Here is a 24,155-nt window from a genome sequence, read left to right as displayed (position 1 = left end):
AATGTTATTATCCCATCATGTCTACAGATAGCTGCCTAAGAAGTGCATCCAGAAGACAGGAATCGAACAGGATTTGAAGCATTTTTTTTTTTCTATGTTGCAGATCAGATGAATCTGGTTGAAGGTCAGTCTTGGCAATACTGGCTCATCCACTGCAATGGTATTGGGATGGAAGTCCTCTTGCAAACAAGTCTCTAGAAGTGTTTTCTTTCATTGACACATAAAAGTAGCATGTATTCAATGTGGACAATGTACAGAAAATTGTGCCAGGTGTTATAGAAACAAGCATAATTAAGCAACAAATGATGTCCCTTAGGAAAATTTGAGTTGTGAAGACGTGTTTAAAAAACATTCCTGTAGAAGTCAGTACGAGACATACAAACAACAGTCACAATACTGAGCATCTACTGTGTGTCAGGCGCTATTCTAAGCACTCAGCTCAAACCTCGTGAGAGCCCTGTGAGATTAGCATTAGGACCATGCTCAGTTCACAGAGGGGGCAACTGAGGCACAGAGCGGTTAACCTGCCCACCTCCACATACAGTCCGCAGCAGAGCCGAAGTCTGGACCGCGCAGTCTGTCCTCACGAGCTGTGTTTTATCTTGGACACTGTGGGGAACCTCAAGGAGAAGCTGCGTGGCCTAGCGGAAGGGCCCTGAGTAGGGCAAGGAGGCCTGGCTCCTTGATGTAGAAACAAACCCTCCGGAAGTGCAGATCTCGGAGGGATGATCTGGCCTCTTTGGCTCTCACGTGTCTCACCTGGAAGTTAAACCAAACTAGAGAGCTTTCTGCTCTAGGAAGTTGGGATCTGTGGGTGAGACAAGTTAGCAAACTAGCATGCCCTCATGCACCATAACACTGGGCTTTCTGTCACCCCACACCGCCATGTCTTCTTGAGATTTCTCCCAGAACTATAGACTTATTTTTCTGCATCAGCTGTCATTGAGGTTTTGCTGAGGGAGAAGGCTAGATAACAAGTTCTGCCATTACTCCATTTTATCAATAGCAGAATAATTGATCTGTTGGCCAGAGCTGCTGGTCTGTTATCATGGCTCTCTCCCAGTACATCTTGAAGTTGTTACGGAGATATATATAAAGAGAGACATAAACACATATATAAATAATGGACACACAGCTGCACATACACAGGCACAAAAGAATTGTGCAAAATCGTAGCTCAGAACTCTCATGGGAAGATGATGTGTAGAGTATTTTGGGGCCTCATCAATACCATGTTATACCCTTCTGTGCTAACCAGCCCAGAACCGATACTGTATATATTGAAATATTTTTGTTTTTATTGGTGCAGTCAGCAAGAGCTAAAGAAGCATCCTCTCATCCATGTACTCAAAATTGTTTTAGTAAAGTCATGTGTTGTCCACATGTATTAGCACTGCAATATTCTGCCATTATAGCTTTGGAATACTTTGAGGTAATACTTGTATCTTGAAACAGCACAAAACTTTTTTTAGTTCCCCCCAACAACTTGTCTTACCTCAGCCAAATTTATGGCTATCTATATGACAAAATACAGACAAAATGCTGTTTGTATGACATTGGCCAAGTTAATATGGGAGATATTATGAGATTATTTTGTTTCTACATCTGAAATTACTATTAAGTCATGTACTTTGCCTTCCCCTATTATATCCTGTCTTCCCAAGTTCTAGTACTTGTAACCTTTGGGCATTTTTTTGGACAACTTGTTATCCTCACCTGTGATGCAAATACAGTTTCAATTTTATAATCTACAAACAATGTAACTCAGAAATCTTATTTTCTTTCCTCTTCTTGGTTTGGGGTTGGTGTATAACATTTCTGCTTTCACCTGATGCAAATATGCATACTATGCATATTGAGTTAGAACAATTACTACAGTTGTTCCGGCCTTTGAAATAAAATTTTAATATTCTACTCACAGATGAAGGAGTCACTTGGGCACAACAGGGACAGCACTGGTCAGGGAGCTGAGGACCAGGTTCCAGTTATAATTCAGCCGCTAATCAGCTGCAGGACCCAGGCATCTCGTTTCCTCTTATGAGGCCTTAGTTTCCCCACCTCAGACATGAAGAAAAAAGGTTACCTAATCCCTAAATCTCTTTCAGCTTTTCTTAGTTTTTCTTTAACTGGCACATGGCTACTATCTCTCCAAAGCAGGGAAACTTGATGAAGACCAAATTTTCTGCATAAGTTTAAATCTCCTAAAAAGTCGGCTTGAAGCTCTTGCTATATAGCAAGCAGGCCAGGCCACTGAGAGCCCAGCACTGTTATTCATGTTCTATGCAAGGTGCGACCAAAGGTAGTTACTCTCAAACAGAAACAGGAGGATAAGGACCTTGTGAAAGAGTCCTAATTTTTCATAAACACGGCTCCATAATTTCCCTTCTGAAAGGTGTAAAAAAAGGATGTTTAGGCATTATTTTCATTAGCGGTGACGACAGTATTTAGACGAACAGCTGCACACTCTTTCAGAGCACGCGGAAATAAAGAAGAAGGTGTGGAGGTAGCCTGTCAGACTGTCCGCATTTGAGAAAAAGGAAGAAGTCAAGTACAGGAGACAGGGGCAGAAGGTGGAGGTGGTGCTGGCTGGTCACGGGTGATCCTGGACACTCTGCCTCGTGCTCCCTGGTGTGGCCCCAGTGGGTCTTCTTTGTGCAAGAAACCCACCCGCACAATGGCAGACAACATCCCAGAAGTAACTGAATTCAGCAAATGAAGTTCAGGACCTTGAAACTCCATCTGTCCTAAAGCTGTGTTAGCATACACTTTTGACTTTTAAAATTATTAGTGATAACTGTCTGCATTCATCATAGAAGGTGTTCCACTTTTGGAGAAGGTTTTTATCTCATCTCTCACTTAATTGTGGAAGTATAAAGAAACTAGAACTAACTGGAGGATATTTTTTTAAACTATTAGATCAAAAGGTTTCTCTATAGTACGTAAACATGCAGTATACTACAACATTCCATGAAGGACATCCTGCATCGTGAAGAGAATGATGACTTCTCAGAACTCTGTCTCTAGGGAGCAGGCAAGGGCAGAGCGTATTTCTGAGTGTGTTAACGCCTTGGATAAAATGAACGGTCTACTGCATGAAAGTCACCAAAATAGACACGTTTCTAATGTGGGTAATGTATTGCTGGCGCCACAATCATCCCAAGTGTCAGCTATGGGCGACTCTGTCTTAGTAGTGATTTTTTTTTCTACCAGTGCACAGTGTATACAAGTATATCCACTAAAAACTAAAATTTGATTTTCACACTCAAGTTATATCTTTAACTGTTAGTGTTCAATACTAGAGTTGTACACAATAGTTCAACTATTAACATTTGTAATTTTGTATTATAATATTGACTTGTCATTTTATATTATGCTTGGAATGCTATAAAACCTATCGATAAAAAAATCCAAATGAATCAAATCATTTGCCAGTTAACTGGGACAGATTTCTTCCACAGATGAGGTAAGGCACAGATGACTGAAACATTAAGAAAGATTTTTAAATCCAAAAGCAAAGAACTTGTACTTACTTGAGATGGTTGCCTTGTAGAATGTTTGAAAAAATTCTCTAAGACACTGTTTGGTATAACTTTTCGTACTTCTTTAATGCCAAATGCTTTTGCTAAAGGTGTGGCAACAAACCTACAAAAATATGAAAGACGGTAAGTTCAAAGTCTGATAGTGAATGTACAATGACACCAGAAGACTCAGGTTGTAATTGTGGATTCCAAATGGAAGCTCAGTCATTGGTTTATGTTGTCGTTGGACTGCCTACAGCCAACATCTATCTGCCTTGCAGAAATTCAAGGAAAACAAATTTTGAGACCTCTTATGTAAGCAGTAACTTCAAAAATAAAATACTTGCACAATTCTAAAGTCTATTCTATGTAAATCCAAATATATTTATATACAAGATCCAGGAGTTAGGATAAGACATGCCACTTAGAGCTTTGTTTTCAAGATTACTAGAGATTAAAGTTTTGGTATTAAATGTTTTATTTGGTGATATTATCTTACATTAATTACTATGTTCCATTTTGAAGTTCTGACTTAGGAAAAATGTCATAGTTCTGGGTAAATATCTAGAAATGGGATCGATGGATGGTATGGTAAATATACTTCACTTTATGAGAAACTGGCACATTGTTTTCCAAAGTGATTGTGCCATTTGGCATTCCAACCAATAATGTGCCAGAGATCCAGTTACTTCATATCCCTGTCAATGCTTGGCATTGCCAGTCTTTTTAATTTCAGCAATTCTCCTGGGTGTATAGTGGTTTTCATTGATTTTTTTTTTACTGTAATCTTTATTATTTCCTGACCTCTACTTGTTTTAAGTTTAGTTTTCTCTCCTTTCTTTCCCCCAGTTCCTCTAAAGTAGAAGATTAAATTATTGAATTGAGATCTTTCTTCTTTTTCAATTAGAGGTGTTTACAGCTATAAATATCCTTCTAAGCTCTGCTTTTGCTGCATCTCATCATTTTTGGTGCAGTGCTTTCTTTTTCATGCATCTCCGTGCTTTGTAATTTACCTTGTGATTTCTCCTCTGACCCATTAACTGTTTAGAAGTATGCTGTTTAATTTCCATATATTTGCTAACTTCCCAATTTCCTTGTTATTATTTTTCATTTCATTTCACTGTGGTCTGAAAACATATTTTATATCATTCCAAACCTTTTCCACGTATGGAGGCTTGTTTTATGGGTCCATAGATGGTCTGTTCTGGAGACTGTTTCTGGTGCTCCTGAGAAGAATGCACATTCTGCTGTTGGTAATGGGTGGTGTATCCTATATATGTCTGTTAGGTTGATTTTATTTATAGTATGGATCAAGTCTCCTATTTCCTTGTTAATCTTCTACATCGAAGGCGGTTGACAACTCTGCCTTAGCCTTCACTTCCAGTTTGCACAAAGCCTCAAGGTCATCCAGATGTACGGACTTAGGGTTTTCCCATGTTTTTTTGTGAACACATGGATAGCCTCAGCATGCGCAAAGCTCTGCAAATGCAAACAGCCTCTGATTTCCAAAAATATGTCAGAGCTTTTCAAAGTCCCCTATGGACATCCTATTTTCCAGCTACGCCTTCTCAAAGTTAATCAGTTGCCTCTAATTGTTTTAGACAAGCACCAGCAAGGAAAAGGGTTTTCTCAGGGGCAAGTTCTGAGTCAGGTCCCATAAAGACAGCCTGTGAAGAGGTGAATCATGTCTTCCAGAGAACCACTAGACAGGTCAGAGAGTGGCAGTTCTCTGGCAACAACGCTTTGAAGCATCACTGTTCCCTTGCCTGCGACGGCTGCAGGGCTGCGGGTTTCCACTGAAACTGCAGGCTGCTGCTGGTGCGGCCAGGCTCTCACGGGGGTGCAGGGGGCAGGGCAGGAACAGGGCAGTGGAAATGCCACGGAGCTTGCCAGTTTCTTCCAAGAGTTGGCTGTTTTTCTTCAATAAAATCCCCGGGTTATTGCAAGCCTTTGGTTAATTCTGAATTTGGAAAAGTTGATTTTGACAACATTTGTTAGCTTTCTGATTGCCCTTATGGAGAGAATTTTCAGAACTGCTCAAATCTTTTGCCCATTTTTAAAATCGTTACTTTTTTGTTTATTAGTGAGTAACATAAGTTTTTTTACATATTCTGAATTTAAGTCCTTCAGCAGATATATGTTTTCTACATATTTTCTCCCAGTCTACGGTTTGCCTTTTCATTTTATTTATTTCTTTTAAAAGTAAATACTAAGGCACTTCTTGCATAGCATGTAATTCCCCTATGTCAAGCATACTATTCAGTGATTTTTTTTAAAAGAAAATTTACCAAGTTGTACAGTCCTCACCATGAATCAGCTTTAGAATATTTTCATCCCCTAATACAGCCCCTCATGCGTATTTACTGTTAATCCTGTTTTCTCACACCACCGCCTCCGGTAACCACTGATCCATCTTCTGTCTTTATAGCACGGACTTTTCGGGATATTAAATGGACTCACACAATAGATGGTTGCTTAGATGTGGCTTCCTTCACCAGGTCTAATGTTTTCTGAGATCCATCCACATATTTGAGTATACTGATATTTCAAATTCATTCCTTTTTCTTGCTCATTTTATGGACATAAAAACATTAACAATGTCTTTTGAAGAGCAAACATTTTAGCTTTTTACCGAAAGAAATAAAAGCACATGCTGACCAAATGCTTATACTCAAATGTTCACAGCAGCTCTATTTATAACAGCCAAAAATTGCAAACAATTCAAATTTCCAACTAATTAGAGGATGAATTAATAGCGGTATATCCACACAATGAAAAACTACTTCGCAATGAAAAAGAATCACTACATACATAACAATGTAAAAAAATCTCAAAGCATTATGCTAAGCGAAATGAAGTCAGACACAAAAGATTACAATCTATACAATTCCATTTATAGAAAATCCAGAAGATGCAAAAATTATACAGACGGAAGCATGTCAGTGATTGGCAGGAGCCAGTATTTAGGGAGGAGACCAGCTGAATGGGGTACTAGGGAGGTGTTCATCAGCTGAAAAACTGCCACAATTGTGGTGATGGTTACATGACTGTATACATTTGTCAAAATGCATCAAATTTTGGATGAACTTTATCGTATGTAAATCACATCTCAAAAAAACTGATTTTTAAAGATAATAATAAGTCCTCATTCTTCCTTCAGTTCTAACAAAGGCTCTATCTCCCACCAGGTCAGCCTATTCTTATACTGACTTAAGAGTTTCTGTGTTTGATTAAATGCTGGAAATTTTACTTATGAATGATCATTTAGCCCTTCAATTCATTTTTTATAACCATAGGAGTTGAATAAAAATTTCCTAAGATAATCTGATAAAATGTATAAACCAATCCAACTTCCAGATGGACTAAGTGCTCCTGGAAATGGCCCATACATTTCAGAGACATATAAAAACAAACTAATTATGCACCAGATGTACACAGAGCCATGCGGATAGATCATAAAACATAGTGCCATACTTTAAAAAAAGAAGAAACAGAATAGGGTCTTATCACCATACCATATGTCAACTAACAATACATACAATTTATGTTTATGCACATGTTTTACTGGGCCATACAAACAGAAAGCCATCAAAAACATTAGAATCCAGCAGGGAGGGGAATGGGAATAGGAAATGGGGATAAAAGGTAATTAGTGAAAAAGTTAATTCAAGTCAATCAATCAAAAGAGGTCTTGCACAGACCAAAGACAGCATGCTATGATCTGAGGGACATGATTAATTACTTCCCTCTTTGCATAAAAGGTCCAAATAAAACAAAAACTAAGATGTTCTTAAAACTAACAAAGTCTCAAGAAGCATATCGGACAGGGTTTTGGATAAATAATAGAATTGGTGCATCTATCCAACCTACTAGTTGAAAATTTTTATTGGAGAACACACTTATTGTTTTTACTAGTAGAATAACACAAATACAAAATGGTTCAATATGGTCGTGTTCTCAATCATAATCACTCAATGCTATCTCCTCAAATGTTAGAAATGAAGAAGTTAGGAAAAATGAAAAAACAGTTGAATCAAGCCAAGAAGTCCTATGCGGTAAGGGAACAGAGCCAATCTCAGAGCCAAATGAAGTATATAACATTCCCCTCTGAATGGTCACGTGAGAGGAAGCGTGTGCATAAGTACACACAGTGGATAAACAGACATCCATAGCACACTTGCTGATATGAAGAACAAATCTATATTAATTTAAACAAGAAAGAGAAACACGGTCTTGTTTTTTAACATGTCCAGGCTTCAAGCACAGAAATAGCATTTTCCATACAACAGGGGAAATACATAAACATGGTTTTCTACTTCAGCATTGTCCTTCCTTTTCAAATCGATCTAGAAAATCGATCACTTCATCTAATGTAAGGGTAAGTGAATATGAATAGGTATGTAATTAAAAATCTATTTTGTAAAAGGAGAGAATAAAGAATCACAATAAATATTTGATAAACTGAACTGCACACAGAAGGGAAATGACAAGCCTAACCTCTATAAGGACCTTAGATATTAACTTGCTTAGACTTTCATTTTATTGCTGTGGAATAGAAAAAAGTCCAAGAAAGAAGAACAAGAACTTCTGCTCCCACGTAAATGGTTCAGAGTGAGGTTTGTCACCAGGAAAGGGTCCTAGGCTTGCTACTAGCGCAGATATGGGCCACCCAAAGGCCCCGTTCAGGTACCCTAAGCGCTCCTCCATAACCCGGCACCACGTGGGTTACCTATGAGCCAAAGCCTCTCAATCCCAGGAGCTCCCTCTCACCTCTTCAATATTATTTCATTGAATAATAGGAAGGCAGGCCTAGGCAAATACTAAACATATGAAGCTTAAGTAATTCTCCTAAATAGAAACAATAGCCTACTGGCATAAGATTGCTTCCTTGCTCCTAAGGATTCAAAGGCTCTTTGACCAGAAATTGATCAGAGGGTTTTATGGGAGAAAACAAAATATCTGGAGCAATAGAATCCCAAATAACACTTAGTCTAATGTGTGGATTGAGAGACTGTTTCAGTTGAGGCCAGGAACAATGGTTTTTGAACTGCTGTACACTGCTACACCTGTCCTCCTTTAAAGGATGATGGGTGTGCTATCCCATCATGCCCTATGTGGCCAAGTAGAGGTGGCAGAGGTGGGGAATCTATTCATTGCAGACTAAGTGAAAGAAAACAAGATGACCTTCTCATTTTACCAACTCCACCCCTGCCTTGGACTCTTCTGGGGACCCAATTTACTGTGACAGAATGTGTTTATTTCACAAGTATTTAAAGTTGAGTAGCTTAGATCCCCTTTAGATCACACTTCAGACACTTAAAAGAATACATAGAAGAGACTGGATACACTAGTTAGAAACTGCTATTCTAGACCAAAAAAGAAAACCAAACATAAGCCACAAACTAGAATTTGTAAGGAAAGGAAACCCTAAAGCACACAGCAAATGTCAGTCACTTTCAGGAGATGTACTTGTTTGTCCTTTATCAGTTCTGTCTCTCCACCCTTGCTCTCTGTCTAGAAAAAAGAAGGGACATTACTTCCCGGCCTTCAATGTCTCCTGGCTAGTGCTAAAGGATAAAAATGGGCAGCCAAATCACAAGTCCTGGTCACAATTCCTAGAACAAAAGAAGGAAGCTCTCTTGTGATAAACATATCATAGAATATGCTGGAACTTGGCATCAAATTTACATGAATTTTTAAGATAGTTTAACCCTGACCAGTGTGGCTCAGTGGGTTGGGCGCTGTTGGTTTGATTCCGGTCAGGGCACATGCCTGGGCTGCCAGCTGAGTCCCTGGTTGGGGGCATGTGAGAGGCAACAGATTAATGTTTCTCTCTCTCAACAATGTTTCTCTCCTCTTTCTCCCTCCCTTCCCCTCTCTCTAAAAAATAAAAATAAAATCTTTTTTTAAAAATGGCATTTCAGAACATTTCACATTTGCTATTAACCCTTTAGGCTATGTCTTCTGTATTCCCAAGAGATATTAATTTATTCTCTTTTGCCATCAGGAGTACTTCTGCTGTGAAAGTCCAGGAAGAACCAGTAGGGGGAAAATAAAAAGCCAGCACCCTTGGACCTGGTGTCATAACATGTGGGTGCAAGTCCCAGACCCACTCCTTACATACTTCTTGTCTGACCTTGGCTGGGTCACTTCCCTCTCATTTTCTCCACTGAGATTCCATCATTTGTGATTTTATGTACTTCTTAAACTATAAGTTTCTATTCTAATGTAAGGTGTCAGTAATATTTTATTTATTAGTGGTTTAATCTAATACAAATGATATGGAAGCCCTGGAAAGAAATGAATTTACACTTCAAAAAGCCTGATTGCTCTTCCATGTTAATTTTTCCTTATTTCTATTGCACTAAAAGAGCTACGAGACTAGTAGAACAACACATAGTGTTCTGTAGTGTCATAGAATGGAAAAAGTTAAGGGCGAGTTACTGGGAGTTAAAATTAGAAAGACATAGGAGGAGACAGACTTTACTTAGTCACTTGAGATGCATTAGCAATGGTCCTAGGAATTACAAGAGGACTGGATTCCTTCCTGATTATTGGTGAGGCCAAGACCAAGACAAACTGGTCCTCCATGGCTGTGCTGCTTTGGCATCCAAAAGAATTTTCTAGTTCACTGTCCTCACTGAAACATAAAAAGATGGAGCTGTCCACAAAAAAAAAAAAAAAAAAAAAAAAGCAGAAAATCTACAATGCAAATAGGTAGAGGACCTGGATGTCAAATTCAAAGATCACCCGACACTCTGCAAGAAAAGTAAGCACTTTAGGACGGGAAAGAATAATTTGCTAATTTGGTAGTACAGTGGCAAAATTCTACTTTACTTATTTACACATTCTTTGACAAATCCAAATATATAAGTTAAAAAGTAGAATTAACTGTCAAAAAGGAAGAACACTCTCAAATGTTCTCCGCTAGGGTTTCGTGGTGTCCGGGGGCTTTCTCTTCCTCCTCCCGATAGGAATGGCACATTTTTGGCCCACGTGAGGTTGTTATTTGTACAGAAACCTTTTGGAGAGTCCAGGAAACAGAGTTGGTCAAACTAACTCTCGAGATAAGGACCCTGCAAATGGTTATAAACATATGATCTGCATTACAGTTAGTCTTGGACAAAATGATCTTTATCAGATTTTGTCTTAAGTTTTTCCAACTCCTGACATTCAAGTATTCTTTTTGCTCCAAAAAAATTATGTGCTAATAACAGTTTTTTGAAAGAGAGACAACTACAGAGATTATAGATGAACATTTATCTCCTATTATCATAACACTAGCACAGTTTTAATAAAAAGGTTGAAAGTAATATCTATTTAAATTAAATTAAGAAAAAGAAGTTTACTTTTCCTGAGAAAGCAAATTTATATTTTTTTTCTTTGATTTCCTTATACTTTGGACCTAAGCGCTGCTATTAAAACTTTACATAAACCTTTAAAATAAACTATGCGATAGAGCAATACTAAATTTGATCTTTAATGAGGCATTTTTGCTATTTTATAGGCATTCTACAATGATAATGCACCCCCTAGCCATAGCCTCTTCTAACACTGCCTTCCTGGAAATCCATGTCTTTTGTGAGACGCCATGGCCTGTGGGAGACAAACGAGGTTCCCACACTGGCAATGACACTAATAAGCTCTGTGATACTTAACCTCTCAACCTCAATTTTCTTTTTTTAATTGTTCAATTACAATTGTCCCAGTTTTCCCCCATTGCTGTCCTATGCCCCGCCCATCCCTGCTCCCCCAGCCAATCCCCACTCTGTTGTCCATCACCATGGGTCCTTTGTACATGTTCCTTGACTAGACCCTTCTCCTTCTTTCCCATTATCTCTCTCCTCCCACCCCTCAAGCACTTGTTTCTAATTTTTATTTGTTCAGCTTCTAGATACCATTTGGCGTGCTTTTGATTTCCTGAACTCCCCAAGAGTCGGTAGCCCGTGAGTGGCAACCTCTGAACAACAGATTCTTATGGATCTTACCAAAATTCTACTATTCTAGAGTTGAGACAAAGAAGGGGAAAGGGAGGGGAAGACACACAAACAATACTTACTTTTCAAAGAAATGTCTGATAATCAGCAAGCCAAAAGCATATGGAATTGTCATATACAAATGAGAGGGTTTTACAAAGACAAGTCCATCATGATCTTCAAGATCTGACCACTTTATTGTCGTTGGAAGCCAGAATCTTTCCAACCAAAACCAGTCTTTAAACGTCTGAAACATTCTAAAGAGACAGAAAAAGAATGCATTAGACTTGTAAAACAAACAACATTGAGATAACATTGAGCACCTTTACTCAAAATGCCTAGACCAGGGAATTCTGGAAAAAAGAAACAAGGTGAGAATGGAATACTATTATTGATGGTATTGATGTTCATGACTCTTCATTGCATTAAACAATAATTGCACTGCCAATACTCACAGAGCCATTTTGGCCATGTTGGGCAAACTGAAGTTTAACACACCACTGCTCATACTTTCTGTACAAGATTTGTTAATGTTACAGGTATGCATCTTCCTCTGTATGATTCTATGGTATGAGAAGTAATGGTAATCTCTACAACTTCAACACGCCAAAGGTCAACCTCATGAAAGGTCCAAATAGTGTATAAATCTTTATTAGAATCCCAAGAACTTCTCTTGCAAACAAAGAGCAAGCACATTTTACTTCCTATTACAGTAAGTTCCAATTAGTCCACATCAACAAATATTTATCAGATTCTCCTATGTGTGAAGCACTGTGGTAGCACTGAGGATTCAAAGATTAAAAAGACAGCATTTCCTCCTTAAGGACCTGAGATCTGGTGGGCAAGGCAGGCCTGAACAGACGACTTTGACGCATTATTTTTTAGGTACAATAGAAAAGGTATATACAGGGTGCTGTGGGAAAAAGATGGTGGGCACTAGCCCAGCCAGGAAGTGTCAGGAAAAGGCCATTGGAACAGATGATCCTTGAGATGTCTTGAACAATTAGTAGAAATAAACCAGGGAATGGCAGAAAAATGGGGAGGAGGGAATATAAGTTTTAGGGAGAGAACCCAGCAATATAGAATATAGAATTAGATGTCCTAACCTCATTGTATAGGCTGTGACCATTTTAATCTTGACACTTTGACCCTAAGGATGTTTGGATTTCATCTTTTAAAAGTTAATCAGAGGAAGGAATCAAAATGTCCTACAATTCAAACACAGTGGTCAAAATAACTCTATCAAAACCTCCTTGCTTTGTAAATATCATGATACTCATGGGAACAAACCCTCGGTTCGGTACTCTACAGCCCAGGACTGCGAGGTGTGCGGTGCTGGGTTACACAGAGGTGCCCCGAGCCTCCGTTTGTCATCCTGGCATAACTATTAATAGCACCTCCTTCCTTTCAGAAGAGGTCCAGAGTGGGCAGTGAATCACATGGTCACTCTCATCAAGAGGCTGGTGAAACAGGTAAGGCTGGGTCGTAGAGGGCCTGTACTCCATGCTAGGGAGCTTGGGCGTTAGCTGCTGGAACCCAACGCTGAGCAGCACACGGAGGAGTAAAATGGTTGGGTAGTTTAGAAAAGGTCGCTTTGGCAGCCAGGTTCTCTCTGAGCCCATATGCTGTCTCTGTAGCAAGTAGAGGATGGTATCTTCTGTGGGCAGGTTTCTACCCAGCAGAATGAGGGCTGGGTCCCACCCCACATGGCCCCTGGCCAGAGGCGTGGCAGCTCTGCTGGCCGTGGTGTGGAACACGTATCAGGAGAAAGGAAGACTGGAGGGTGACCGGGAGCTTCAGCACGAGGCACAGTGGGACACGGGAAGGCTTGCGCTAGGGCAGAGGCATCAGGGAACTGAGGAAGAATGTCGTTCATGAGAGCGCACCCGAGACCCGAGCTGGGTAGGAAGAAAGGGAGGCCTGGGGAGAAGTGACATCTAGGGGAAGGGTAAAAAACTCAAGAGACCGGGGATAGAGAACAGTGGGGACAGAGGACCTGAGGGGACGGGAAGGCTGTCAGAGGGAGGCTCCGAGCAGAGCACTGCCTTTGGATTTGGACTCCATAGTAGGAAGAGTTCCAGAGTGCGGACCCCCGTGTCCTTCAGAAAACCCACGCCAAAACTCATTGGCGAACCATGGGGAGAGGACGGCCACCTCATTTCATCTCGCCTCCGCTGTTCAGAGATGGCTCATCCTAAGTAGCACCGTCTCAGGCCCAGCCACACCTACGAGGTGTGGAGGAGCAAAGATGCCCCCCCCCCGCACATACTAATCATTTTACTATCATTCTGCCCTGGGGGAGGATAGATCCCACTAATAGAGTTGCAAAGCTGTGCAAATATGGTGCAGCACTGATGATGATCAAGATACATTGAACACATCCTGTCTGTCAGGCTATGGGGCCGCCGGAAGGAAGGGGTGATCCCAGATTCAGGAGGCGCTCACAGCTGAGTCAGCACCGACGTGGATCCGGAGGCAGCGAGGCTGATGAAGCAGGTGTTGGGAAGGAGGAACAAACACACCTTGGTAAGGGAACTGAGGATTCGAGCTTTTTCGCCTGGGCCACCTGCCATAAGTGGCCACAGGAGGAAATTCGTTCTGAGAGGCTCAGCCAGATAAGGCTCAGAACAACAGGAGGTGCGAGTCAAACTTCACCTAAAATTCAAACTTCCTACAGATCTTAGAAACCAACCCAGACCACGGGAGTCTCTCTCTACCAGGCCCTGTCCCTCGTGCATCAGAACAAGGTACTCCTGCAAGGGCCAAGATATTTTTTCCTAGAAGTTTGCCTTAGCAGGTTTATTACTTTATTGGCTCCAAATTTAACAGACTAGGACTTGGGGGACAAATAACAATGACAATGGGTTAGACTTGCTTTTGATATGGTTATAATAATTGTTATACAAAATAGTTGGCTTGTTCCTAACCCATGACTCTAGGAAGTGTAGATTATTCTGTCCAGGGTCAAATATAAATATTTCTAATTGGTATTTATTATAGTATTTATAATTTAGTGAATAATAAAATAGCTAAAAAATTCTAATTGAAGAATTAAATAAATAGCTTATGATGATTATGTAGGAGTTGGCTGCTCTGAACAAATGCCCTGTGCACCACATGCAAGCAATGAATCAAGATGTGATGAGAGCCATAGCGACTTTAATACCCAATAGCCAAAAACATTTAAAGGAAAATAGAGATAGAAAGAATTCAGAAGTTGAGGGTGGACCCCTGGAAAACGCAGTTCAAACTGAGAAAAAAAAGCAAATCTACATTATTCATTCTTTCTTCACATGCTGCCACCTAACATCAATTATTGCTCCTTCAAAAGAGTTAACGATCGCTTCTTTACAGCATACGCAAAAATCAATGCAAAATGAAACACAGACCTACAAATAAAGGCTAACATAATGAAACTCTTCGAAGACTATCAAGGAGTAGATCTTCATGATCTTGGGTTAGGCAAAGCCTTCTTACATAGGACACCAAAAGCGAAATGCCAAAATATAAAACAGATAAGCTGGACGCCATCAAAGCGAAACCTCTTGTGCTATGCGCCTCCCCGTGCTAAGGCCACAGGCCTGTGCCGGCACCTCTGGCATCCTTAAGAGTCGCCTTGCCCAGACCCCAGCATGCCGCACGCGCCATTTGGAGGTAGCCCAGCACCCGGCCTCACAGTAGCAGGGAAACCGCCGCTGTTGAGTGGAGTTGGTGCAATGCCTTTCCCACTGCACAAGCCAAGGTGGACAGTTCTCCTTTTGCTGGCGGCCGGCCTGGGATGGCCTAGGCTTGGCCAACTGGATGCTTTTCTCGGGACTCTGAGCCTGGAGCAATAGCGATATCCAGCAGCAGCAGATGGCATCCGGCCTGGGCTGCAGCTGCAGCTGAAGAGACAGTTGTCTCTCGGCTTCTTGGCCTTCCTCATCTCCTTGGTTTCTGCTGTCACCCAAGTCCGGTCCACCACCCTCCTGCAACGCTGTGAGTCACTTCCAATAAAGTCCTTTGTTTGTGACAGTAAGAAAGGGGTGGATTCAGTTGCCTGCAACCAAGGGCGCTGTCTGATACACCTAGCACTTTCCCCACCCTCCTGGAAATGAAGCTGATAGCTCCAATTCAGTCGTCTGAACCTTAAATTTAGCAGAGGTGCCTGGATTAAGTTTTCTTCTACAGGTTAAATGGAGAAGCGGGGATGCCCTTGAATAACTGAGGAGGGGCTGGCAGCCTATAGCATTTGTCACTTTCTCCTTCTCTTTAGCCTCTGATCTCATCTTGCTGACAATGGGCACTCATTTGTCCCCTTCCTTTCTCCCCCGTTTTTGCTCCTGCTTTGCCTAAACTTTGAACCAGATAGTGGCCCTCGTTGTCACGGTTAACTTTAGGCTTTTTGTTGCTATTGTTCAGGGTGCAAGAGGTTGCTGGCCTCCCTCAAAAAGGTGCTGGGTGGGATGCAAAACCAATGCCCGACACAGTGAGCGGATGATCTCTTCGTGCTGCGTTAAGTGTCTAAGTACTGCAATGCTTCAACAATGCCCAGATGGAAAGAGAATTAGAAAGGACTGAGATGGAGACATACCTGCATTTTTAAAGCCTCACAGATGACTGCTCTGAAAACAAACCCTGAGCCCTTGCAACAATGAATCTGTCATTCAGGGACCCTGCCTGTGACTCAGTCACTTTTTGGACAGTTTGACTCACACATTAAACTTGCAGTCCATCTCTCATCTTTATTGATTTGGCTGAACTCTATGCCTTTCTGGCAACTGAAAAACTGTCAACTCAGTTAACAACTCTCCAGTCTCTCTGCCTGGTATTCTCTTCAAAGTAAGTGCATTTATTTACTTCTTGGCCATTCCCAATCCCCTTCTTTCTCGTCAGTTACTCAAACTCCCCTTTTCCCATCCCTTGTACATTCTCTAAGTACTGAAATTCCTAATTATAAAAATATCTGAAGGAACTACAATACTTATAGAAGAGATTTGAGGCTATTTTCAAAATAAGAAATATTTGCAAGAGAAATGCTTGCATTGATTTCTTTTTATTTAGGGAAGCACCAGTAATGGAGGTGGCGTCATAACCCAGCTGTGTTTTCCCACCTGCTATTATCGTGAAATTTTTAAGCCCTATTTTCAACTCCAGCTGCCAGCAGTTTGCAGAAAGACAGTCTAACTAATGTAAGTTCTTATGACTCATTATTTTCTGACCTCATGGATACAGAACCCAACATGGTAAAGGGAGCCAGTTGAGCCTCTTTCTCAGATGAACACCATTAAATCTGACCTTAGGACCGAGGAACTAAAACCATCTGGGCCACAGGCTATCACTGTTTGAAGCAACATTGTTGTAAAGTACTAAAAATGTGGCACTTGAGCTATTGCTGAGGTAAGAACTCCTAGTCAGGCTGGGGCTCTGGAGGGCTCCTGGTGATTACCCAGGGGATCCCTGCTGCTAACACCACACCAGCATAGAGGACAGCTGACTCCACAGGACACACAGCTCAGGGGGGGAGCCTCAAGAAATTGCTGTCTCTCCAGAACAGAAAATGGCGCTCACGCAGGACGGTGACGAGACACAGAAAGTTAGGGGGACAAGTCAAGTTGCAGTAAAGGTGCATTCCTGAGTGGGGAAGGGAAGAAAGACGCTCTGGAATCAACGTGCACAATCTCTGCGTGTTGTTTTGGTGGGAGGATGTGAGAGCTGTGGCGATTGGGTGACCAGGTGATAGGGAGCCGGAGGGGCGGGGTATCTGGTTAAGTCAGCTCCAGAAAAGGAGGGGCCTTGTCCAGCCTGTTCGCTCTTGTATATCCAAAGCTTGCACACAGTAGACACTAAATAATTACTTGCTGAATGAGGGGATGGGAAGTTCACTGAGGCTGAAAATCAAGGAGAGATGTCATGGCCAAAAGTGGAACCTCGTTTAATTACCTACAAGCAACTTCATTTGTATTAGTTGCAAAACCATTTTTAAAACTCGGTGCAGGGGTCAGGTAAACATGCTTATCTACATTGAGTCTGTGTTTTCTTTGGAACTAACTCTACTAACTCGGCCAAAAAAACTGGTTATGCCTTTAAGATAAAACACCAAGGAAAACATTAGCAGCTACTTCCTTCCTGTCAACAGGGTAAGGACGGGGCCAACCCTAAATTCTACTTCTACAAGCATTTTAAACGGCCATTTCAAATGGACAAGACAATGCAAATGACAGAGCTACTGAACTCTGCAGGGTATTTATTATAACTAAGTTGGTGCATGAAAAGCCTATAAATGCCTGGGCTTACAACTGCATGAAAACTGAGGAGAAAAAGAAAAAACAAAAAACAAAACCCATACTTTGTGTATAGAAGTAATTAACTTACCACAGGATAAAAACAACTTTAAGAAATGCTCTCATACTAAATTTTCCAATTATATCCATTTATAGCCTCGCAGCAATTCAGAGCAGACTTAGAAACTGAAACAAATAAAATAAAATAAAAAACAATTCATAGTGTTTGTGGCAACAGTGAGGTAGCCTGCCCCTCAGAGAGGTCACTGAGGGGCACGGGCATGTCCTAAGTACCCCTCGTCTTGCCTTTTAGTTACAGGTCCCCTGCCCCCAAGCTTTACTGGGCACGTGGCTGCCCTGCCATATGAGTCGCCGTTTCCCAACCTTGCTGTGGCCAAGCGTGGCCATGTGTGACTAGGTCTGGGTCAATCACGTGGGAGTGGAATGGATGTGGGAAATCTTCCAAAGACCGAGCTGCATGTCCTGATTTCTCTGTCTCTCCCCCCTGAGAGCTGGGAATGGGGATGATACCTGGACTGTTGCATGCAAGAGAAATACACTTCTATCTCAGGAAAGTCCTTGAATTTTGAGTTCTTTTTGTTATAACAGCTTAGACTATAATGCTAATTAATATACAGGGAAGAATACAATGGAGAAGTAAGTAAGAACTATACTTTATATTGCTTCCACATAGATTACAGAACCTGAAGACATTTGTTCACTAAAAACACCTTCAGGGAATAGAAAGGCAAGTCATAGACTAACAGAAAATATTTGCAACATAAAATACATATCTAAAATATATAAAGAACTCCTACAACTGAAAAAAGAAAAAGGACTAAAGGGACTTCTTCCACAATAACCCCACTGGGGACCTGGATTTCTATTAACATCCTGCCTCTTGCAGAGCATCCTAAGTACTTGCTCCATCTGTTGGGCAAGGGGCTGTCCCCGTTGCAAGTTTGTTGCCGCTCAGCTCCAAATTCACCCTTTTTGCCTGCTCTGTGAGATGGGTCTGGTCCCTTTGCCAGCCGGCCTTTGTCAGTAGAGGGTGGGGGAGAGACACGGCAGGACGCGACTCGCTTTCCGTCGCTGAGGCGCTCCCAGGGGAGGCTCCGGCAGCTGCAGCAGCCGCAGACTGGGGCTCTCCGTCAAGTTCCAGACGGCTGGTTTCCAGCCAGGTCAGTGGCTCCCTCAGTACAGGTGCGTAGACTATTCCTCCTGCCTAGAATGCGCTGTTCTTCCTTTGACCCTACTCCCCTCCTTATCCTTCCAGGCTCAGTTTAAGTGTCTCCTAAGATCTTTCCCAAGGCTTCTGCTGCTCCACTGCACCCACAGTGAAATAAAGTACTTCCTGGGCACTGTCAGCTTTTTCTTCATAACGTGTCAAATTTGTAATTAGGTATTCGTATGTTGATTAAGTCTGGCTCTCTCCCCAGACTTCAACATGCATGAGGTCACAAGAGCATTCAAAAGTGGCACATGGCAAGTGGTCAGACAGGACGCGGCCGACAGGCAATGGGGGAGGCAGCATACCACAGTGGGCAAGTATCGGCTTTGGAGCCAGGCTGCCTGGGCGCAAAGTCTGGTCTGATGCTGCCCTGGTTGTGGGCCCTTGGACAACTAACAATGTCAAGTTTTCACATCTACAAAATAGAGATGATAATTGCATCTTTCCGATGGGGTTAGTAAATGATAACGTGAGTAAATATTTGTACATCACTGCAGTACATGTCTGTTAAATGATAAATTGGAGTCAAACTATTAAATATGTTGCCCTTATAAAGAGAGGAAACTAAATAAACTTTCTGGTCCTGAATTTTTATCATTGATAACTATTAAATTACAAGCTATTTAAAAATAATCTTCTGTGTTATGACATATGTATGATATATATCACTTAATACAAGAGTAAAATCCTTATATTCACATGTTAATGTTACTGGTGGCAACCTAAATGATACTACCCTTTTGGAAATTGGATGATAAATTTTAGAAGTCACTCAAATGTTCAAGTCCACCAAGAAATACATGTAAAATTGAACCAAAAAATTTAACTATAGTTAATAAATAATTCAATGTTAGTAATAATTTTTTAATCCAAAATATTTAAGTATTTTCAAATGTTTATGTAATAACAGTCAGCTGAAATGAAAAATTATGAAATTTATCAAAATGGAAAGTGTTTCTGACACGTTAAAAACAAAACTAAAATTCAAAATTCTATCTATAGTATAATCATGATGATACATGATCTTGCTATACTATTTTATGCACATACATATGTGTGCACATGTATGTGAAGAGAAAAACTAGAAGGAAACATAAAAAAACAATCAATATGTTAAAATGGTAAAATTCTGGGTGTTTTAAATTTTTAAGTTATTCTTTTCCCAATACACACCCAGTTTCTCTTGACTGAAAGGTGGCGTTAAGGTGATTTTATTTCACATTAATATGTTTTTCAAGAGGCTAATTTTTTACAGTAAATGTTTCACATACAACAGCTGAGAGCTGATTTGGAGTAAGGCAATTTTGTTACCTCCATAAAACTTGCCACAGCCTTTTTACATACACATACAGCTAACTAGTAGAGTCTTTTGTATTCTAACCGTTTCGAAGAAAATAAAAAACATGCTTCCATAGGGAGACAGGCTTTTGAGACCTATTCTTACACCCGACTTTAGATTCCGGGGGTAATACAGATAAGAGAGAAAGTGCGGTTTAGGGAGGCGGTACCCACCAAAATGCAATCAATTCCTCTGGGAGCCTCTTTGCCTGTTGGGAGTCTCTGGTTCGCCTCTGCCACGGGCACCAATCTGGGCATCAACCAGCAGAGACTGCCGCAGCCCAGCTGAGGACCAAGAGAGAGCTGAGTGACTGTGGAAGTTTACTTAGGCTGATAACATGGATAGGAACGTGCAGAGAAACAGGTATGGCTGAGATCAGAAGGGTGCGAAGCAAGGTCAGGTACAGATAATGCTAGGAGAACGCAAATCTCAGGGTTCAAAGGAGAGGAGCCCAACGCCACTGGGAGAAAACCCGTGAGAACGTTACCTAGGATGGATAATTGGTAATTCTGCTTTCAAAGGTGGAATTTCCTTCCCCATCCTTTTTTTTAAAGTTAACTTCAGAAATCTAAAATGTACATTAATAGCTAGGTAACTAGGCAATGGTATTGCAACTAGCATCACGTCAGCATTTCCTTTCCAATTGCTATTAAATATTTTGCTCCTCTCCAAGTCATTCCACACAAGCTCTCCTCCCCTGCCTGGTGAGTCACGCATCGTGCCTCACAAATTACTCTGTTATTAGTCTCCGGCACAAGTGAGCGATGGATGCAAATGCAAGGGAGTTGGGGAGCTCTCTGCCAGTGACTCACAGAGGAGCCCAAGGCGAGCCTGATTCGGACTCAAGTTTTCCCATTTGAGAGGCCAGAGGACCGGCTTCCTGTGTGCCAGGACCGCTGAGCGCTGAGGGAGCTTTGCTGTCATTTAGCCCCAGGTAAAAGGGTCAGTGAGACTGCCATACAAACTGCAAACCTGCAGCTGATGAATAAAATGTAAAATGAAAAAAAAAACAAACCCAAAAAACCAACACAGTGCTTCATACACATTGTCTTTCAAACAGCTGAAACACCTGAGGAAGAACCATAGCTCTGGAGTCAGAAAGCCGGGTTTGCAGACCAGCCCTGGAACTTACTAGCAAAGTGGTCTTGGGCAGCTCAATCTCTCGAATCTTTGTTTGCTCCCTGGTTGCTAATTTGACCTACTGCAAAGACCGGTTGTAGGTGTGTAAAAATACCTGAACACCATGAAGTGTCGGGTCAATGTTACATAGTAATAATATCCTATTATCCTAATCTTGTTGCATATGGCCAAGAATCCCATGTCAAGCTGGTTTAAGTAATAATATCAAATACTGGGTTTAAAAAGACTCCTCAAGAGAGAGTAATGGGACCCCCTGCAGCTCCTTCACAGCCACCTCCCCTCGCCAAAGATGTTCATATCACTGGCTGCTGGGAAGGGATAACTGGTTTACATCGTTCTTACAGTAAGAGAAAGCTATACCATGGGCACAAACTGGGCAGCAGCCCAGGGACCAGCCCCAGAGAGCTATCACCGAGTGTGCTCTAGTTCCCACCTTTCCTGCGATGAGACTCATCTGGGGGGAATCCCCAGCCCTCCCCCAACACCACACAGGGGTGGAATTCCCAGGAGAGAGCATGTGGGAACCCAAGGCCTATTGGCTTATCAAGAATTGGGGTTTGGAATCTGAATGCCCACCTTCCCCCCGTTCCAGCTACATGACCTCGTGAGGGCAAGTGACTTTTGCTAAGTGTTGAATGGCTCATCGTCAAAATAGGTATAATAATTTTTAGTTTTGCAAAGTCTAGGCCCGGCTTAAGTAATAATGCCCTGTGTCTCAATCACGTTGTAGCATGGCTGGCCTACGGTAAATGCCCCACGAGCTGTGAGGGTTAGTCCTGGTCGCTATGTGCGTTTCTTCGCCAGTGGCACCGTGGACGTCCAGGGGGCACAACGGCCAGCCATCATTCACTGATAACCTGCAATGCCCTCATCAGGGCTGAGGTGACCCAGGCCGAATGCTGGGGAGGTACCAACTTCTCTGAGGGATGAGTGTCACTCAACAGGGTAACGCATTTCCTCAGTGGCAGCAGGATTTCTTACATCGCAGAACCTGTCTTGGGCAGTGTCACCCAAAGAATCGTTTTATGGGAGTTGAGACCCACAGGAGGGTGTGGGGCCACATCTTGACTGAGAAGGAATTCGGAACACCCACCTCACGGCTGAAAGAGGATGAGTTACTTTCAGGGAAGGACTTGGGGTTACTAAGGCACACTGATGAAGCAAGCCCCACATTTTCATATTTTTAAATACATGCTTACGCAATGTTTACAGGCAGGGTTTCCTGTGGTACAGCCTGCTGCCCCCGCAGGATGAAGTGGCCCTTGGAAAAGAACGAGATGACAAAGATTCTAGAAATCTTAGGGGGAGGGTGGGTGCAGTGGGTCTGAGAGCCTACAGGAGACAGCAGGGAAGTAGCCTAAGGAGGGCAGAAAAATCATCTCAACCGCATGTTCCCAACGGCTTTCTTCTTTGGCTCAGACATCATCAAGTCAAAACGATAAAAGGCCAGCTTCCCCCTGGCGAGAACCGCCAGCGTGCGGCCGGGACACGGGCACCTGCTGGGGAAGTCACGGTTTCCTCCCGCGAGCAAAGACGCACAGGTCCTCTCCCTTCCTTGGGTGGGGCAGGCTCTCCCTCAATCCCTTGGCCACCAGCCCCACTATTTTTATTTACCAAGAGAAAATAACTCATAAGATCCCCAAATTGAAAAGAACTAGTCTAGTCATTCCTGTCCAAATTCTATGTACTGCAACAAGCCCCTTTAAGAGGGGGGAAAAAATAAGGCCAGAGTTTAAGTGGATGGGAGAGAGAGACAGAGAGACAGGGTATCTATGAAGTCTGGAATGTAGAGATGTTTCAATTATTCATTATACTTTTTTGTGATCAATGATTAAATCTATGGCTTTCAATTTAGAGACATTTTGCTTGTAAAAGTATTTGTAAAAAAAGAAGTCTCGAGTATATTGCATGAAAGTGTAACATAAAAATAAAAATTGCCCTAGGTTTCCAGGCTTTGCAAACAAACATTCTTCCCAAAGGGCTATTCTTAAGTTTCTGTTTAATATGTATGACTATTTGTATGATTTTCATTTCAGTCTCTCTGATTTCTGCCTATTAATGCAATGTAAGCTGCTATGAATAAGAGAAGATGCTATGCTAACATACAGTAAGGTCAGTCCACATTGGGCACATTGTCAGCTCCTTTTTCCCTGGGGAGGAAAGTCAAACGTGAGCCAATGTGATTTTCTGGTTATTTCTCTATTGGTCCTGAGCCTTCTTTCTAAAATTTCTTCTTTAAATGAAAGACTTATTGGATATTTCCTCATTTTCTTCTGCCAAAAAACTACAGTTGGTGGAAGTGCTACTGCGGACGACGAGCCTGCATTCTGTGAAGCAGGACCATGTGTGAACCTAGAGAGCAGAGACGGCCGTGGGGCCGAGGGCCCACAGGGCAGGGGCTGGCTCCACGCGCTGGGCAGGGGTTCGGGCCGCTCCCCGTCGTTCAGGTTAGTAACATTTAAACAGGAGCGTCTTCAGGCTGCTTTAAAGGAAAGGGATGAAATCAAAGAAAGTGAAGAAAAGGATCGTCCGATCTTCAACTCCAAATACCTCAAGTGTAAGTCTTGTCTGAAACAGATGTAAGAGAGACACTGCTGTAAACCTGTGTGGATTCTCTAACAACATGCCAGGAGATCCCTATCTGAGCCTCGGTGAAGTCCTTTTGTTCAAGGGGTGGAAGAACCTGAA

General features: G+C 41.9%; 1 protein-coding gene across 1 annotated transcript in view; it reads right to left on the bottom strand.

Moving 5' to 3' along the window:
• CERS3 (ceramide synthase 3) overlaps positions 1-24,155 on the bottom strand; it is a 79,408-nt gene that overhangs the window by 45,858 nt on the left and 9,395 nt on the right. The window contains exons 2-3 of the mRNA XM_054561985.1: positions 11,578-11,751; positions 3,531-3,642 (exon numbers count right to left, since the gene is read on the bottom strand). Coding sequence (XP_054417960.1) covers positions 3,531-3,642; positions 11,578-11,750 — 285 coding nt within the window. The 5' untranslated portion in view covers position 11,751. The remainder of the gene's footprint in view (positions 1-3,530; positions 3,643-11,577; positions 11,752-24,155) is intronic.

Source organism: Pteronotus mesoamericanus, unplaced genomic scaffold (genome assembly GCF_021234165.1).
Source record: "Pteronotus mesoamericanus isolate MK-2021 breed Mesoamerican mustached bat unplaced genomic scaffold, CSHL_Meso_final scaffold_582, whole genome shotgun sequence".
NCBI lineage: Eukaryota > Metazoa > Chordata > Mammalia > Chiroptera > Mormoopidae > Pteronotus > Pteronotus mesoamericanus.
This window is presented reverse-complemented; position numbering and strand designations above follow the sequence as displayed.